This window comes from Dunckerocampus dactyliophorus, chromosome 1 (assembly GCF_027744805.1).
Source record: "Dunckerocampus dactyliophorus isolate RoL2022-P2 chromosome 1, RoL_Ddac_1.1, whole genome shotgun sequence".
Taxonomy (NCBI): Eukaryota; Metazoa; Chordata; class Actinopteri; order Syngnathiformes; family Syngnathidae; genus Dunckerocampus; species Dunckerocampus dactyliophorus.
In genome coordinates, this window is record NC_072819.1 from 30,843,640 (window position 1) to 30,863,230 (window position 19,591).

A 19,591-nucleotide genomic window follows, 5' to 3' on the forward strand; every position below is an offset into this window, starting at 1 on the left:
CAACCATTGGTGTACTGTATTCTTCTACCTGTAAAGCTGAAGACCTGTGTTTGAGCCTAAGCTATGCCAAATTATTTTTAGTCTTATTTGGAGCTCAAAACATACATCTAACTAAATTCATTTTCAAGTCAAATATTATAAAAATAGCTTTTAATGGGTCAGTTAGGTCCTAGAGATGTGTTGACTACAGCTGCCCACATGGGCCCAAAATGCCCAAGTGCACCCCAGACATTTCAGCAAGATTTTTTTATTACAGTATATCTTTAAGATGTTGAAGAAGATAGAAGATAGTACTGTAAGGGTGCACTTTGGAGAGAAATTGTACATATAACCACTTCTCCTCAATCGGGTCACGGGGGTATGCTGGAGCCTATCCCAGCTGACTTTGGGCGAGAAGCGGGGTACACTGGTCACCAGGGCACATATAGACAAACAATTCACACTCACATTCATACCTATGGACAATTTAAGTCTTCAATTAACCTAACATGCATGTTTTTGGGATGTGGGAGGAAACCGGAGTACCTGGAGAAAACCCACGCACACACGGGGAGAACATACAAACTCCACACAGAAATGCCCAACGGAGATTCAAACCCAAGTCTTCCCGATCTGACTGTGACTGTGTGGCCAACTTGCTAACCACTAGACCACCATGCGGCCCGTACATATAATAAACACTTTTAAAATGAGTTGCTGATGATGGAGAACTCACTGAAACGGCTGTTGAATAGAGTGAACAAAGTTTATTACAAATTTTGCCAACAGTAAAGTACAAATGATGCTAAACACATTTTTGATCAACCACACCAGTCTCCAAAGTGTGGTTTGAGTGTTTTTTTTTTTTTTTTTGGATAAAGACACATTGATCACCTGCACAAGGCTTGGTATAGAATTGATGTTCTTACCTTAGAATGCATATGGAAGAAGTGTTTTTTCTTTGTATTTGCTACAATGTGCAACATTTTATACACTGGGTTATAGAAACAAAGTTAAACTGTGAGCCAATACTGTACCATTCTCAACATGTCGTCATTCTTCATTTCATTTGGCTGAAATAAGTTTAAATGCCATTAGTGTTAAATATTCGTACATGTTCATGTACAATAAAAAAAAAAAATTCAACTTTTTAAATTATCCAACAAAACAAGTGCAATTTACATTACAAATATTAAAAGAGAAATGTCCTTCTCAAAAGCAAAAAAAACCCAGACGTTTTGATTTGTTAGAAATCATGATACACACAACAAAAAGAGAAAGAAAAACAGAAGAGGTGGAGTAAGACATCAGCACATTAGTTTTACAGTTACATAAGTGAATGAAGAACATTTGGATTGGAACACAGCTGTCCATGCAGAGGAAGAGAAAAAGAAAAACACTATGGGGGGCTCTGCGCATGTCTCCAACACCTTCATCCATTCCAAAGCTTTGGAAACTGTGCACACAAATGAGCATTCTTCTCCAAAAGGTGACCGGTGTCGTCACCCAACTTGCAGCTGACTTTATTCAATGATTTTTTTTTTCTTTTGAATTTTATACCACTCAAGTGGATCTACTCGAGGTCAGGCATTTCTAGTGAAGACACACAAAATGGGCGAGTTAGTAGGGGCCTCTATTTTACATCGAACATGTAAAGGCTGTTCACACATTGGTAAATAAAAAATAATTACAAATTCAAATTAAATGTCAAGTTAGGCACAATGCGACTAGTATATCCCAGAGGCAGTGAACTGTTTTAACTGTAAGCACAATTATTTTACTAGATATAAAATGTATATCACTTCACAACAAGAAATGACATATATATATATATATATATATATACACACACACACAGACACACACACACACACATATATACATACATACATACATACTGTATACATACATACATACACACACACACACACACAGCTCAAAAAAAATTAAAGGAACACTTTGAAAACACATCAGATCTAAACTGGGGGAAAATGATCTTGAATATCTTTCCTGATAATAATTGGGTGATGTATTAGTAAAAAAATGATGCAACATAATTTGATAGAAATGAAAATGATCACCCTATAGAGGGGGGAAATCAAAGACACCCCAAAAATGAAAGTGAAAAAATGATGCAGCACACTGGTCCATTTTGCTAAAATGTCATTGTAGCAACTCAAAATGATTCTCAGTAGTTTGTGTGGCCCCCACGTGCTTGTACGCATGCCTGACAACGTCGGGGCATGCTCCTAATGAGACTACGGATGGTGTCCTGGGGAATCTCCTCCCAGATCTGGACCAGGGCATCAATGAGCTCCTGGACAGTCTGAGGAGCAACCTGGCGGCGCCGGATGGACCTAAACATAATGTCCCAGAGGTGTTCTATTGGGTTTAGGTCAGGTGAACGCGGGGGCCAGTCAATGGTATCAATTCCTTCATCCTCCAGGAACTACCTGCATACACTAGCCACATGAGGTCGGGCATTGTCATGGACCAGGAGGAACTCAAGTCCCACTGCACCAGCGTAGGTTCTGACAATGGGTCCAAGGATTTCATCCCGATATCTAATAGCAGTCAGGGTGCCGTTATCTAACCTGTAGAGGTCTGTGCGTCCTTCCAGGGATATGCCTCCCCAGACCATCACTGACCCACCACCAAACCGGTCATGCAGGCAGCATAACGTACTCCACGACATCTCCAGACCCTTTTCACGTCTGTCGCATGTGCTCAGGTTGAACTTGCTCTCATCAGTGAAGAGCACAGGGCACCAGTGGTGTAGTTGCCAATTCTGGTGGTCTATGGCAAATGCCAATCGAGCTCTACGGTGCTGGGCAGTGAGCACAGGACCCACTGCAGGACGTCGGGCCCTCAGGCCACCCTCATGGAGCCTGTTTCTGATTGTTTGGTCAGAAACATTCACACCAGTGGCCTGCTGGACGTCATTTTCTAGTGCTCTGGCAGTACTCATCCTGTTCCTCCCTGCACAAAGGAGCCGATATCGATCCTGCTGAGGGTTGAAGGACCTTCTACAGCCCTGTCCAGCTCTCCTGGAGTAACTATCTGTCTCCTGGAATCTCCTCCATGCGTCCAGGTACCGTAGTGATGCCCTGGTCCAGATCTGGGAGGAGATCTCCCAGGACACTACGGACACCATCCGTAGTCTCATTAGGAGCATGCCCCGACGTTGTCAGGCATGCGTACAAGCACGTGGGGGCCACACAAACTACCGAGAATCATTTTGAGTTGCTACAATGACATTTGAGCAAAATGGACCAGTCTGCTGCATCATTTTTTCACTTTCATTTTTGGGGTGTCTTTGATTTCCCCCCTCTATAGGGTGATCATTTTCATTTCTATCAAATGATGTAGCATCATTTTGTTACTAATACATCACCCACTTATTATCAGGAAAGATATTCAAGATCATTTTTCCCCCAGTTTAGATCTGATGTGTTTTCGAAGTGTTCCTCTAATTTTTTTTTAGCAGTATATATACACATACATACATACACACACACACACACAGGATCAAAATCTTAAGACCAGTTGCAAAATTTCTAGAATTTGCATTTTGCAAATTTGGATCTTAATGAGGTTTTAAGTAGAGCTACAATATGTAAAAACAAGAAGGGGGAGTGAGACAAAAAGCATTTTGAAAAAGTAATTTATTGAAAACAACAATTAAATTGAAATAGGCAAAAACCTCACCCTTAGTATTTTTCTTTTTATTTATTGTTCCATTCAAACATGACGCCTGTATTTAATGACAAGTGAGCACACTGAGTGGTTTTATACAGAACAGATTTCTATAACAAAAGTATTTAAATTGTTATTTTATTTTGTTAATTTGAACCAAAAAATATATTATTGAACAATTCATTTCCCATGTATTCGTATTACTATAAACAGGCAGCCTATAAACAGGCATCAAATTAAATGTAGGTTTGTGTCAAATAGTACAAAATGTTGTACTTCTGCACTAGTCACATAGTACTATTGGACTAAATAGGTCAGGTAACAAAAGGACGCTCAAAATTTTAGACTCTTACATGAAGTGCTCTCAGCAACTTTGCCATTAAATTAACATTTTTGCAATGTTTTCAGTTTATGTTCTGCTGATTGTTGAAAATTACGTGGTTATACTTACATAAACTTATTATGTACAAAGGAGGGGTTGCGTTCAAAGATAACACGTCATTTATTTCCTTTAAATTTAAATTTATGTTTTGAAAATGTATTGAATTGTTGAGTGTATTTTCTGGGATTTCCAAGCAATAAGGCAAATTGTACTTCCGCATTATAAGTGATAAGAATATCCATTTTTTGTTATTCTTTGTATTTCTGAGCCCACACATACAAGCATAATAAAAGGCAGTTGTGATGTTCGGAGTGGCAATGAATGCATCTTGCAGTAGTGACAGGCTGAACGGACTGGAGACGTGTTTGTGAGTTGGAGTTACATACAGTATATGGTGTTGGAATTGCACTGCTGTTGAGGTCAGAATAAAGTTATAAAAGAACGTCCAACGCTGTGGGGACGCCACACCTTGCCTCAGTCTGTCGTCATAACAGAGAGGTGTGGTTTGCCATGATGTGTATGCATTAATTACAATTTTTTTGTAATTACGTAATTAAACAAATTGGTGACGTCATCAATGCGCTATTTTTGACAGCCCTAGTAAAATGTACAGTAATTCCTAATATGTATGCCTCTGACATTTTTTAATTAACAATTTTTCCAAAAGAAAGAATGCGTTTTCAATACAAAAACTTAAAACTGTAAGGGTTTTGCAAAGATGTAAAATTTATACCAGATAGTTTTTTTAACACAAACATCCAAATATGTTAAGTTTTCATGCTAACACATTGCACCGTTTAGCTAATTATGGCCTAAAGTTCACAGAAGTGCACATACCAAAATGATAAACACATTTAAAAACAACACTTACTTTCATCGTCGCTGTCTGGGGACTCATGCTGTAGGAGACAAATACAATTAATTACTTTCTAAATTAGGATTTCAAATTCAATGATGGAATAACTGCTGGAACATTATATTCATCAACCATAACATAGATGTGCTAATGGTAACAGAGGACCATCTAGAGATGATCTAAATCACTGTATTGTGTGTGTTTAAAAAGCTTACCTCATCATCAGCACAATCTAGGTCAGGTAGATCATCTCCCCCCATGTTGTTCATCATCTGAACACATGAACAAGTCAATTGATCAAAAATAATGTGCAGGTGATTGCCCTACCATTATATTGTATTGTACAGTGGGTAGGAAAAGTATTCAGACCCCTTGAAATTTTTCACTCTGTGTCATTGCAGCCATTTGCCAAAATCAAAAAAGTTCATTTTATTTCTCATTAATGTACACTCAGCACCCCATCTTGACAGAAATGTTTGCAAATGTATTAAAAAAGAAAAAGTGAAATATCACATGGTCATAAGTATTCAGACCCTGTGCTCAGTATTGAGTAGAAGCACCCTTTTGAGCTCGTACAGCCATGAGTGTTCTTGGGAACGATGCAACAAGATTTTCACACCTGGATTTGGGGATCCTCTGCCATTCTTCCTTGCAGATCTCCAGTTCTGTCAGGTTGGATGGTGAACATTGATGGACAGCCATTTTCAGGTCTCTTCAGAGATGCTCAATTGGGTTTAGGTAAGGGCTCCTTTGTTATTTTAGCTGTGTGCTTTGTGTCATTGTCCTGTTGAAAGGTGAACCTTTGGCCCAGTATGAGGTCCTGTGCACTCTGGAAGAGGTTTTCCTCCAGGATATCTCTGTACTTGGCCACATTCATCTTTGCTTCAATTGCAACCAGTCATGTCCCTGCAGCTGAAAAACACCCCAACAACATGATGCTCCCACCACCGTGTTTCACTGTAGGGATTGTATTGGGCAGGTGATGAGCAGTGCCTGTTTTTCTCCACACATACCGCTTTAAATTAACACCAAAAAGTTCAATTTTGGTCTCATCAGACCAGAGAATCTTATTTCTCATAGTCTGGGAGTCCTTCATGTGTTTTTTCATGTGTCTTGCACTGAGGAGAGGCTTCCGTCGGGCCACTCCGCCATAAAGCCCCGACAGTGATAGTTGACTTTGTGGAACTTTCTCCCATCTCCCTACTGCATCCCTGGCCACAGCCACAGTGATCTTTGGGTTTTTCTTTACCTCTCTCACCAAGGCTCTTCTCCCACAATTGCTCAGTTTGGCTGGACAGCCAGGTCTAGGCAGAGCTGTGGTCGTCCTAAACTTCTTCCATTTGAGGATTATGGAGGCCACTGTGGTCTTAGGAATTTTTTTTATGTAACCTTGGCCAGATCTGTGCCTTGCCACAATTCTGTCTCTGAGCTCCTTGGGCAGTTCCTTCGACCTCATGATTCTCATATGCTCTGACATGCACTGTGAGGTCTTATATAGACAGGTGTGTGCCTTTCCTAATCAAGTCCAATCAGTTTAATTAAACACAGCTGGACTCCAATAAAGGGGCAGAACCATCTCAAGGAGTACAGAAGAAATTGGCTGCATGTAAGTTAAATATGAATGTTGTTGCAAAGGGTCTGACTACTTATGACCATGTGATGTCAGTTTAATAAATTTGCTAAAATTTTTACATTTCTGTTTTCTTCTGTCAGAGCTACTACTTTTACAAAATAAAAATGACCAAGACCTACTCATTTTTGTAACATATATTTTCATAGCTTATTTCAAACAAACTGAATAAGTGTGTTTTGCCAGAACATTAACAAAATGTTAGTATCCACATCTCACATTCTTTATTAAACCATCAACAGAAAAATTGTTCATCTGCATCTTGCATTTGAGTATGCATGTCTTTCTAGTGCAGGAGTGCCCAATTTTCATCTCTATTAGAGCTACTTTGACAAAAAAAAGAAAAGAGCCGAGAGCTGTTTGTGTTTCGTTTATATGACCGGCAACATTTAAATTGTAATTTATTTACAAAGCAGATCTCCACTCAAACTGTGCAATCATTTGTCCTACTATTTTGTGGTAATTTCACATTAAATAGATGCATAAGGACTGAACTGAACAGTTATAAAAATACACAGTTGAATCTTTGACCCTCTGGTGAGCCACTCAAAATCAACTCCTGATCTACTGGTAGCTACAGGTTGGAGACACACACACAATAGTAACTTTTATTGCGGAGAAGAAGTTTGTGAAGGTGAGCTGTACTCCTGAATGGGTCATATACATACAGAAAATAATATAGTAAAAGCTGATTAATTACAGCCTTCACAGTCCGCAACACGAGATTACGTTTTTTTTTTTAAAAGACATTTATATCGTTGTCTTGTTTCATATTCAATGTGGTGTGTGCTCTGTAATAGACTTACCTCTGAGAACTTGTCAAAACTGTTTAAGTCCTCATCTGAGTCATCTTCCCAGTCTTTCCAGTTATTGAAATCCACACTGATACAGTTGCACTATCCAAGATAAAGAGACAGTTTAAGTTAATCACAAATGTTTTCTTATTGTTTTTAGCAAGATGTCAAACTAGGTCATTAAAATTCCGTCCATTTTATGGTTGATTCAAGGGGTGGTTTGCTAATATTAATGTCAATAAAAGCAATTACCTGACGTGCATGTATGATCAAGGCTTTACAGCCGAATGACGCACAAAACTTTAGTTAGAACCACTGTGATGCATGATGTCACGTGAGACGTCAGCATACTGCACAATACCTCAGAGTACCTCACTAAAGCTCAATTCAGAAAGCATCAAGGATTAAACCTAGGAGAAGTTCGTTGTTTTGTTTTTTTTTTTTACTTTTTTGCACACTTTTCACTGCTCGGTACCTGCTTAGTACAGTTCTACATGCTTCTGAAATGTTTCTTACAGGCAAACCAAGGTACTACGACGTACTAGTGCCAAATGTTTAGTAGGTGGTCAGCAGGGGTTCCTAGCATGCTGAGTTGGCTGCCACATGGGTGACTTAAACCACTGCAGGACAGGCGACAAATTACGAAAATACACATGCTCATCCTAGTGTTGGGCCTTAGCTCAGAACACTGGAGTATTATTCTTACAGTAGGGATGGGCGATACGGCAAAAAAAAAAAAAAAAAAAAAAAAAAAAAGCGTTAAAAGAGCGTTAAAATGTTACTTAAAAGATTTCTTCAACAGTCAAGGTTTTATGATGGTGACCATTACAATTTCTATTTTCATTATTTCCTTTGGGAAAACCTGTTACACAATTCAAACAAATCAGAGGTCCCCTGGGTTGTGTTTCACCTCAGAGGTTCGGCTACTTATGGAAAAGAAGTCCAAGTTGCCAAATGTTACCCTTGTCTTGTCTTTGGTAAGTCGAGGCCACGCTTTCCCAGTCTCTGCTTTTCGTAAACAACACAACACAGACCTGTCTGTGCGCCTGTGTTTGGATTCCTACATGAGAAAAAGAAAGACAATCTTGGAATTATTAAAAACACACACACACACACAACAGCAACTGTACATATGACAACTCACTTGGGGGTCAATCTCCCCATAAAGGTCCACTGTATTCTGATGTTTGAGGTTATTTGTTCCACTGACACAGCTGTATGTGAAAGAAATTAAAGTAAATCAGGAGCACTTACACACCAAAACTTCATGTCCTCAACACAATAACTACTGAATTTCAGGTTCACCAATTTTGAATTTACTCACCTGAAATCAAGTTTGAACTTGTCAAAATGTACGTGTACATCTTTACTGTCTTCCACACAGAACTCTATAAAGACAAAGTCCCGTCTGTCATACCACTTGGCTGCTGCAGGCTGCCTAAATGATGCGTGCACACATACACAGAGAGAGCAAGAGAAGACAAATGAACTGACCACTTTTTTATGATACAAAACAGACCTATTTCATTAATGTACTTCACTATGTTATGTTTGTGAGGACATTAATACACTCACTGTCCGTCCATGAGCGTTATCTTTGAAACGGCTGTTTTTAAAAAAATAAATCAAATAGATTTATTTTAGATAAAATAGATCTCTTGTATTTGATCTATTTTCAAAGTGTGAAGTGGGCCGAAATTCTTCAGGGGAGGCACAGACTCTTGAGAAAAATTAAGTAAAAATTTTAAAAAAAAGGAAATAAAAATATTTTTCAAACCCGCTAAGCCAACATTAGTTATGTTTACAGTATAACTGTATTGGATTTTTTTTACTTCCTACAGTGATGATGAGTAATGTAAAGTACATTATCTAAGAGGAAGCTTAAGGCTGAAGGAAGTATGCTACAGCATTGTTCGCCAGCACTTCTGACAGCATCTTGATGTTACAGCTCTTCAGCTGGAGCTGAGCATGTGACTTGCAATTATCTGTTAAAAAGTTTGGGTTGGTGTTTTCTTGTGTAGCAACCAAAATCTAGTTTACTAGCTATTTGGCTTCAGTGACCATGGCGACTGAAGAAACATCCAGACCGTTGCTGCAGCTGTAAATAATCTTTCTGAAACAACACTAACTTTTATTGTACTCCCCTCAATTTGTGCCATTGTTTTTGTTGTGGCTGACTATTTGGTGCTTTCACAGGAGGAAAAAAACGGAAATAATGTACTAAAAAAAAGTCACAGTTCTGTGGTCCATTATCGCTGTTGACACGAGGTTAGAATTTTTTGGAAGTGCACGTCAAGTGCCGCTAGAGTCAGTGTTGCCAACTTGGCAATTTTGTCTGATCTGGCGACATTCCAACCCCCTTGACAACATATTTTCTCGAAAGCGGCCTGCGACAAACCTAGCGTCGTTGGGAGGTTTTCTGGTATGGTTAAAACACGTATTGTTCTGCATTTTGTGTTCTCACTGAGCACGGCAGGGTGCTGTTGACAGGTGCACCCCACCCACAGTCAGTCAGTCACAAGCCATGATGTGGAGCTCTATGCATCGAAAGTGCAAATGAATCACGCATGCACGAGCCACGGGGGTGGCGATGAAATTACCATTTTGAATTAACAAACCAAGAATCAAGTTTGTCATTGTACACGTAATTAAGGCATTTTCCTCACTTTTTTGTCTCTCCTACGTGGTTATGATTTTTTCCTACAGCATTTTACACCATATGCAAATTATACGAGTCACTAGATGACGTCGTCTGGCGACTGCTAGGACAGCCAATAGCTACTTTTCTTACTGAAAGTTGGCAACTGTGGTTAGAGGGTTTGGAGAGGGAGTAGCCAGCCGCTATTTCTAACGCCAGCGACGTACTACATTTCAGCCTTAACTGTGCCACACTTTGAAAACCCCTGCTTGAGCTTATGCAGGTGTACCTAATGTAATAGTCGTGTATGATGCACATAGCTAATATTAAAAACTTTGTTGGCTTGGTTATTCTTGAAACAACTCTGGCCAACAAGCATTTCACTATATCCATAACTTCATAAATGTCACGCTTATCTATGAACGTAGCACTGTAACCCACCAGGAAAAGCTCTTTCTGTCAATATAACATTTATTATTTGTTTAATTGCTGGGTGGTTAGGCATTCACTCAGAAGACGATGTCTTCAGTAAAAGTTAGCGTATGTTAGCTACTAGCTAATTGTGACACCATGCTTTTCCCGAGCTAGCATGACCCTTAGCTAAGGAGTTAACGATAAGCGACGTTACCTTAAAATCTACCAAAACACAAATTTAGAGACAGTTGGTCCCAGTGGGGGAATGCGGTGATACACGTTATACTTGAGAAAAGGTTGTTCACTCATAGAGGGGCTATTTTGTGCGTTTACTATGAATCCGCGGATGCGGCTAAATCAGGTGTTAGCTCCATTAGCTAGCTAACCCGCAATGCAGACTCAACTTTAAGTATCGTAAGTACGGGCCCCTACAGAGTAAAAGCAACACTTACATCTTGACTTTGTGTGTACTATAACTCCCCCGTCGGAAGACGATATGGACAACTGAGCGAACTAGTAGTTGAGCCCGACAAAAAGATTACTGTGACATAAACCGTTAACTGGATGACGACACGGAGCCCGCTGTCCAAACATCGCGTGATTTCCGTGTCCTCGCGGGCCTCACAAGCAACAGATTAGAAGATCATTCTAGAAAAGTGCACACAGTGGGATAGGGCGCGAGCTTCACCTAGAGGCAGTATTGTGTATATTACATTGTACTGTATTGTTTTACTATTTGATGATAGAAATAGTGAAAGTTCACTATAAACAATATTTCAATAATTGCAGCATAATTGTATGTGCAAATTTAGGCTATTAACTGGGAAAATTTCCTTAAAAAAACGGAACATGTGAGACACTGCAAAATGCATACTAACTTTAGGTCTTTGTTATTCATCTACCAGAAATAATGAAAGTATTAGTTTATCAAATACATAATTATGTACCTTATCATTATTCAATTAAACAATGTCAATAAATGCTTCAAGTACTCAGATTGTTATTGCTTACATTAATTACCAAAAGTAATGTAAATTTATGTTTAAAATGAATTACTAATGTTCAAAACATACATTATATAGAATAGGCTTTAATGTCATTGGACAGTTTGACACAACAAAACTGAACAAATCAAGTATATCAACTCGATATATTCACATTTGAGTATAAGACATATAGTCAGCCATATATACTGTATAGCTGACTATGTGTGGGAAAGGGGTAGTGGTTCTTTAAGAGTTGGGACACCATGGAAAGATTCCGGTCAGAGAATCATTTAATCATCTTTATTACGTAGGTGGATGGGCTCTTTAGAAATGTGTGTTAGTCCATTGAAATTGGGTTTGTCCAAAGGAGTGGATTTGTCCAAGTAGCTGTGTGTCCAAAGGCTTGTATGTGTGTGGTCTAAACAATAGGAACACATGAAATTACAACAATGCCAAATAAAGCAGCCAAATAGCACTCACATGACACATATAAGGGCAGGCACAGTACACATATCAAGTCATGCTAAGAGATGATGACGAACATGCTAGTCAGTGAGCCAGCTAGCAAACAACCACAAGCACATGGCTCAGAAGTGTACCCCAATCACACCACATCCAACAAACTAGCTTTCATTTAGCTTCCTACACAGCGTCAATCATGCAACAACAAACACTCCTAATGCAGAAAAGAATCATCAAATTCACCTTGTTGAGTCATACAACGCACAACAAGGATGGACACTTCATACCCCACATAGGAAGCAAGCTGCTACCAGCGCTCAGCTAGTTCCTTTTGTAAGAAGATTGCATTCAAGTGCATCACGTACCTCCCAGGAACAAGTTGCTGCTGCGTTCATGGATACTTGGAAATCACAGAAAAGGCTACAAATGTTGTACTTATAGCAGACATCAAAGTTACACAAATAGACTTTCAGACACAGCCGCCCCCAATTGTCCGTAAGGCAGTTGAAAGCAATGAGAAAGTCTACGTATGTGCTGGTGTCATCATCAGCCGTTTCTTCAAGAGGTGGGAGCAGAATGAGGTGAGGCACTGGACAATAGGTGCGATTTCCCACTTGAACACTGGCCGTGCGGATGCGCCCATCGGCTCCGGGATGGGTTTGAATAATCCTTCCCACAGGCCACGATGATCGGGGGAGTTGAGGATCCATTATCAGGACGACTTGACCAACTAAGAGAGTCTTGCCCTTGTTCCTTTACTTGCTACGCTCTTGCAGCCCTGGCAGGTAATGCCGGATGAAAGATGACCAAAAGCGATCTGCAAGGGTTTGGCTGTGCCTCCAGCGTCTTCTTCCTAAATCACTCGGGTCATAGATGGCTTGAAGTAGAGATGAATCGTGACGACCCATGAGGAGGAGGTTAGGCGTGGCTGGGTCTGGATCTGAGGCGTCTGAAGACAGGTAACCTAGGGGTTTAGCATTCATTATGCCTTCAATCTCCACCAGCATCGTCAATAGGACGGGTTCAGGAACAGTCTGGTCTTTTAGTAAATTTCCCCGCTGTGGGATAAATAAAGTACATACAATACAATAGAACGACTCTGAGGGCCGTTTTAATGGATTTCACTTCCCTCTCCCATGTGCCCCCAAAGTACAGCGCGCTTGGAGGATTGAATCGAAATGAAATCTGGTGCGCCGCTAGTTGCTCTCTCAAGTGAGTTGTCATTGAAACGAATGCTTCACGTAATACACGTTCCCCTCCAACAAAGTTGGTCCAATTGTCCATGAGAAGTTGAAAGGGTTTGCCTCATCGCAAAATGAATCTTCATAGGGACAACAGAACAGCGTCTGTATCAAGGCTCTCTAGTAATTCCAAGTGCACTGAACGAGTTGTCATACATTTGTAGATAATTCCCCATCTTTTCTCCCTGCGGCGTCCAATTTTCACTTGGAAGGGTCCAAAGCAATCAATGCCGGTTGAATAGAAAGGTGGTTTGTGTATTCGTAGTCGGGCAGGTGGGTAATCAGCCATCTTGGGAAAGTCAGGTTTGCCTTTCCATCGTCGGCACTCCAGACATGTATTCTGATGCTTCCGCACTGCCTCTCTGCCTCGCCTGATTTCAGTGAGAACTCTTTCCGGCCAAGGGTGTAGCAATATCTCATCTGTCTCCTTGATTACAAGCTTTGTCACGTGATGCCTTGGGTCCAAGATGATAGGGTGAATCATATCCAGATCTATGCCTTCTGCATGTCGCAACCTTCCGCCAACTCTGAGCAGCCCTGTGACTTCATATTCTGACGAAAGTGATGCAAGGCGGCTATTTGAGGGCAGAGAATGTCCAGCTCTGTGAGCCCTTAACTCCTCAGGAAAACACTCTTCTTGGACTCGTTGTAGCAAGTGGAGCACTTCCTGGGGTCAGGAAGCTGAATGAGTGAAGTAGTGGAAACGGTTCCAACAAAGGCAGGTTTCCTCAGCTCTGGAGCATCTGGTTCCAGCTCCAATGAAGGTATAGTGGGCCACTGCGTCTTGGGCAGGCAAAGAAAATGTGGGCCTTTGTTCCAGCGATGTCCTTGGATTATCTCCTGCAGGGTGAGTCCCCGAGTGATATCGTCTGCTGGATTGTTCAAAGAATCGACATAGCGCCACTGAGCAGGGTTTCTGTGATGCGGGTCCCCACAAACACTTTGAAACGGCAGGGTTCTTATTTAATCCAGTGTAGCACGGTCGTGGAGTCTGACCAGAGAGTGATGTGCTCGGGAGGTATATCAAGCTCAATCCCAATCAATTTGGCAAGCTGTGCACCTGTAAGTGCAGCGCTGAGTTCAAGGCGCGAAATAGATAGCTGCTTTCGGGGTGCCACCCGGGATCTGGCAAACACAAAGGCCACATGGAGGTGCTGATTGTCATCTGCCATCTGCATGTACACCACTGACCCATAGGCACATTCAGAGGCATCGCAGAAAATGTGAGTGTGCCTGGTTGAAGTGGCAGTGTCAGCGATAGAGTCTGCATAGGAACGTGGCAATGTAATGTGTTGTCGAGCAGGAATTTCCTCTACCCAACTCCGCCATTTGTCAAGTAGTTCCACGGACTGGATCTGGTCATCCCAGCCAATGTTAGACTTCCACATGTCTTGGATAAGCACCTTACATCTCATGGTAAATGGCAGGATGAATCCTAAAGGATCGTAGAGCTTGGCCAGAACACTGTAGACATTTCGGAGGCTGGCAACTGAAGAGGGAGTAGCATAATGCTTGAAACTAAGTGTATCATTCAAGCAATCCCAGCATAATCCAAGAGTGAGTTCACTGATGTTATCGCTGGCTTGGGTTAACCACAGCTCACTACTAGCTGACTGTGCTTCAGGAGGGAGGTGAGCAATAACTTCTGGCGGATTACTTGCCCACTGCCGGATATCAAAGCCTCCCTTGCTCAAAAGTGCACGCAGATTATCTATCAAAGGCTTGGCATCTTCAACATTCTCCAGACTATGGAGGCAATTGTCCATATAGAACAAGTGCTCAATCACTTGCATGAGCAGGGAGTCTGGTGGCTAATGCTCCCCGACATGCTGTTGTAGGGCGTACACTGCACAACAGGGGCTGCAGGTTGTACCAAAGGGTAAGACTTGCCACTCAAAGATCTGTGGACTAGATGTCGTCTCCATGCTCCGCCACAGAAATCGAAGGAGTGGTTTGTCGCGGGGAAGTAAGCGAATTTGGTGGAACATCGCCTTTATATCTCCGCTTATGGCTATAGCATGGCGTCTGAACCGCAGCAGGACCCCAATCATGGTGGGGCCCAACGTTGGTCCAGGCAGGAGTTGATCATTCAGAGACTGGCCATTGTAAGTGAAAGAACAGTTGAAAACTACTGTGTCCTTTCCATTGTGGTGCACCATGTGATGAGGTACGTACCACGACTCAGTGGTCTTTGCTGCATCCTCTGGCGAAATCTCTTCAACATATCCTGTTTGTAGAAGCTTGTTAATTTCTTTGCAGTAAGAAGCTGCACGCTGAGGGTCTTGGGCCAACCTGCGTTCAATGCTGCGTAAATTTGGCATTACAGCATCTGGAGGTGCACATAGCATAGTGGCTGGTTGGCGACGTAGCAGAGGAGTAGCATAGCGCCGGATTCATTCGACAGATACATGTTCCGAGTCCATCTGTAAAAGGGTGAGCGCATGTTGATCTTGCTTGGAACGAGATGCAGTCTTCTCACTCATAGATGGGAGAGTATCAATCTGCCAAAGACGTTCCACATTCTTGAGAAGTTCAGTATATGGGGATTCAGTGGCAATGTGCAGACAGGAAGGCTGAAGGGAAGAGACAGGCATCACAGAAGGGCCTTGTAGGGACCAGCCTAGTCTTGTACAGATGGCTATGGGACTACCAGATGGGCCTGCTCGCACTGGTTGTGTCGGAACAAGGAGCTGCGGCATATCAGATCCGATGAGTAGCAACGGTTGGGCTCGATGGATCTGTGGCAACGAAAGTCCCTTCAGGTGCTGATAGCGGTTTTGGAGTGCAGCTACTGGGTATGTGTGCTCAGATAAGCTCAGGCTTTCAGCTGTGAAGGCGTTTCCAATCCAGTACTTCTTGCTTGGCTTGGAAAGGGGGGAAACGTGAAGGCCGACTGAAAACCCAGGGAGCTCCTTCACCTCTTGCTGAACAGTTCTCAAGTGAAGCATTTCAGGGTGCTTCATAAGTTGTAGCTGCTCTACTGCTTGCGGAAGGATAATCGTTCTCTCAGAGCCGTCATCAAGCACTGCAAATGTCTCTAAGGCACGGTCTCCATGATGTAAAAGCACTGACCTTTAACAGAACTCTTTGGGTGCTTCGAGGCTGCTCAATGTAGACTGTGGTTTTCTGGTTGCTCACCATTAGGATCTGCTGAGATAATTCTTTGATCGGGTCATGCAGAACAGTGAGGTGAGTCTCTTTGCACATTTTGCAAGGCCATTTACAAGCGTACAGGCTGTAGCTTTGTGGCCGCGACCGCATTTCCAACATCTGTCGCCTACTTGGATATACTTCTTCATCTCACCGGTAGTCAACTTCTTAAAGTCCACACAGGAGTTGAGATAATGCTCTCTATTATTGCAGAATGGACAATAAGGGCTGGCTTTGAAAGCTGGTGGCTTTGGCTGAGTGGTGACCTGGCTTTTTGCCGTCTCCCCTGAGCAAAGCAGGACTGACGCTGTCTTTTCTTTGGGCCGTAGTTCCCGTTTAGCAGGAGTAGACCAGGAGTTGTAGAGTTGAGTAGCTCGGCTAGTTAAGTGCCTAGCTTGAGCCTTCATCCGGAGCCAGGCTGAGAGGTCTGGCGGAGTGTGGGTTTGGTCAGTACCTGGTTGCAAGATGCCACGACAAAGACAATATTCCACAAATCCGTCCCTGTGAGCAGGAGGCATCTTACTTAAAAGGTGGTCGACGTGCGAACCACATTTGAGCTCACATCCAAGGACTCCCTCTAAAGTCCGCAGCATACCAGCTAGGGACTGAACTGAAAGGGCAAAGGTATCGAACGCTTCTGCATCACCCGCTTTGATGGTTGATGAGTTCAGGATTGCACCCAATTCACTTTGCACCAGTTGCCTAGGTTGGCCATATTTGTCTTGCAGAGCCCCTAGTGCTGCTGTGTAAGGTCTGATGTCATACATGTATGACTTAGCTAACTGTAGAGCGCTAGGGAGTTTGAGCTGACTTAGAAGAACTTGATATTTATACTGCTCAATGAGGTGAGGATGACTGTTCAACAAGTTTTCCAAGGCCATCTTAAGGAGAGCGAATTCACTTTCCCGACCAGTTTCGAACAGTGGAAGTACTGGTTTGGGGATGCCAAAGGATGTCTCTATGCCAGGGTAGAACAAGGATGGCACTTGAGTTGCAGCTGGTAAAGGGGGTTGAGCATACTGCACAATTGAAGGTGGTGGAGCAGCTCTAACCGATGGTTGTGGCATAGTGCTTTTTGAGCCTATAACTGAGACCCCTGTATGCTGGGACGGGAAGCTAGTTGTGGCAGCAATGGTCATGGTCTGTGGCACTGTAGCTGCATAGGTGGTTGTCGAAGCTTGATTAAAGGGGACTGGTGCATACTGACTGGCAGAGGAGACCATTACAGGTGGGGGTGCAGACACAGGAGCTGCAGTGGATGCCAGTGTAATAGGAGCACTAGTCTGGACACTCGTGACAGGATTGGTAATTGTTACTAATGTCTGTGTCATAGGAGCGACAACAGGAGGTTGCACGTGAACTGGGAGTGGATGCTGGTGCAGTGCTGGATGCTGGATGAGGATGGATGGTTGAAGAGGGGCACCTGGAGTAGCCGTCGATGAGAGTGGTGGAGTGTTGAAAGTGGGCCGAGATGACAATGTTGACCTTGCATCATCCTTAGATTCTGACAGGAAGGACTTAATCTTGGAAATGTACACTTCTCGTTCCAATTTCGTGAGGTGTTTGCGCCGTCCCATCTCCCTTACCATACTCTTTGGCTAGGTGAGCTTCCTCTTGTAGCCTCTGTCCTTCTGCATCTAATCTTACAGCCTCCATATCCACTTTCCTTTCCTCCTCTATTTCCTGCTGCAGGTCAGCAAGCTCCAAACCCTTTATTTGCTCCTTCAGCGCAGCTACATGAACATCGGGTATATCTTGAAGCAATTGGCGCCCATGTGAAAGTCGAGAGGACCGACATGAAGAAGCAGATGACTGGTAACTCGACGCACTCCTCGCTCTGGTTGGCCTTGGTTCACCGTATTGTCCTACAGGAAGTGAGGAGGCTTGGGCGCGAGGCAGCTGAGAGGGAAGGAGAGTGACGTCATATTGGGCCAAATGCTGTGGAAGACGACGATCTCCCTTGGGTCTGACAGAGGGCTGCTGTGAATCAACCTTGTGATGACTCCATAGTGTTCAATAGAGGGACTCTGTCTCGAAGGACCAATGTGGGAAAGGGGTAGTGGTTCTTTAAGAGTTGGGACACCATGGAAAGATTCCGGTCCGAGAATCATTTAATCATCTTTATTATGTAGGTGGATGGGCTCTTTAGAAATGTGTGTTAGTCCATTGAAATTGGGTTTGTCCAAAGGAGTGGATTTGTCCAAGTAGCTGTGTGTCCAAAGGCTTGTATGTGTGTGGTCTAAACAATAGGAACACATGAAATTACAACAATGCCAAATAAAGCAGCCAAATAGCACTCACATGACACATATAAGGGCAGGCACAGTACACATATCAAGTCATGCTAAGAGATGATGACGAACATGCTAGTCAGTGAGCCAGCTAGCAAACAACCACAAGCACATGGCTCAGAAGTGTACCCCAATCACACCACATCCAACAAACTAGCTTTCATTTAGCTTCCTACACAGCGTCAATCATGCAACAACAAACACTCCTAATGCAGAAAAGAATCATCAAACTCACCTTGTTGAGTCATACAACGCACACCAAGGGTGGACACTTCATACCCCACATGGGAAGCAAGCTCATACTAGCAAACTGCTACCAGTGCTCAGCTAGTTCCTTTTGTAAGAAGGTTGCATTCAAGTGCATCACGTACCTCCCAGGAACAAGTTGCTGCTGCGTTCAAAGACACTTGGACATCACAGAAAAGGCTACAAATGTTGTACTTCCAATAGATATCAAAGTTACACAAATAGACTTTCAGACAATATGTCTTAGACTCAACATGGAACGGCGTGCCAGTTTTTTTCTTCCATCTTCACGACTGGATGTACAGTTCTCATGTCCTTGTGCAGTGTTATTTGTACAGGTCCATGTGAAATTTAAACTTGATTGCTCTACACTCTCCCTTTGTGTTATCATTTATCATGAAAGTTTTGCTAATTTTGTTAAGTTTCTCTTTTGTGTCTGTCTCCCTCTAGTTTCTCTTTGTCTGTGCTCGTGCTGTGTCTAATGTGCCTCACGCTATGTTATGGTGAGTGGTGCATTTGGTACCTGGACCTTAAGTGGGGACTTAGTCGACCTAATGGACCTCTTAATACCACCACTTTCACATCGGAATTGTACAAACCATCTATAAAGCAATATAACAATGCATGGTATTACAGAATTGGGGACGGATACCGTTGTTACTAAAGCAAGAAACCCAGTTCACCCTTTATCTTTAAATACATCATAGCTAACCAACTTCAAATTCCAAACTTTTACACTACAATTGGAGCAGTTCAGAATCAATATGTATCAAATAACATGCAAAAAAAACAATCAAAACAAAAAAATCCAACAAAATACATCACA

At 42.4% G+C, this 19,591-nt stretch overlaps 1 protein-coding gene across 1 annotated transcript; it reads right to left on the reverse strand.

Moving 5' to 3' along the window:
• Nucleotides 1-636: 636 nt before the first annotated feature.
• Nucleotides 637-10,990, reverse strand: ptges3a (prostaglandin E synthase 3a (cytosolic)). Its single transcript, XM_054793122.1, has 8 exons — nt 10,842-10,990; nt 8,662-8,775; nt 8,482-8,551; nt 8,299-8,397; nt 7,350-7,439; nt 5,129-5,185; nt 4,929-4,956; nt 637-1,572 (listed from the first exon to the last, which is right to left on the reverse strand). Coding segments are annotated over exons 1-8 (480 nt in total). The 5' UTR covers nt 10,844-10,990; the 3' UTR covers nt 637-1,552.
• Nucleotides 10,991-19,591: the final 8,601 nt, after the last annotated feature.

Coding starts and splice junctions, on each gene's coding strand:
- ptges3a (XM_054793122.1), bottom strand. Junction 8,398..8,481: donor ATGGGGAGATTGACCCCCAA/GTGAGTTGTCAT, acceptor TTTCTCATGTAG/GAATCCAAACACAGGCGCAC. Junction 7,440..8,298: donor TTACCAAAGACAAGACAAGG/GTAACATTTGGC, acceptor TATCTTGGATAG/TGCAACTGTATCAGTGTGGA.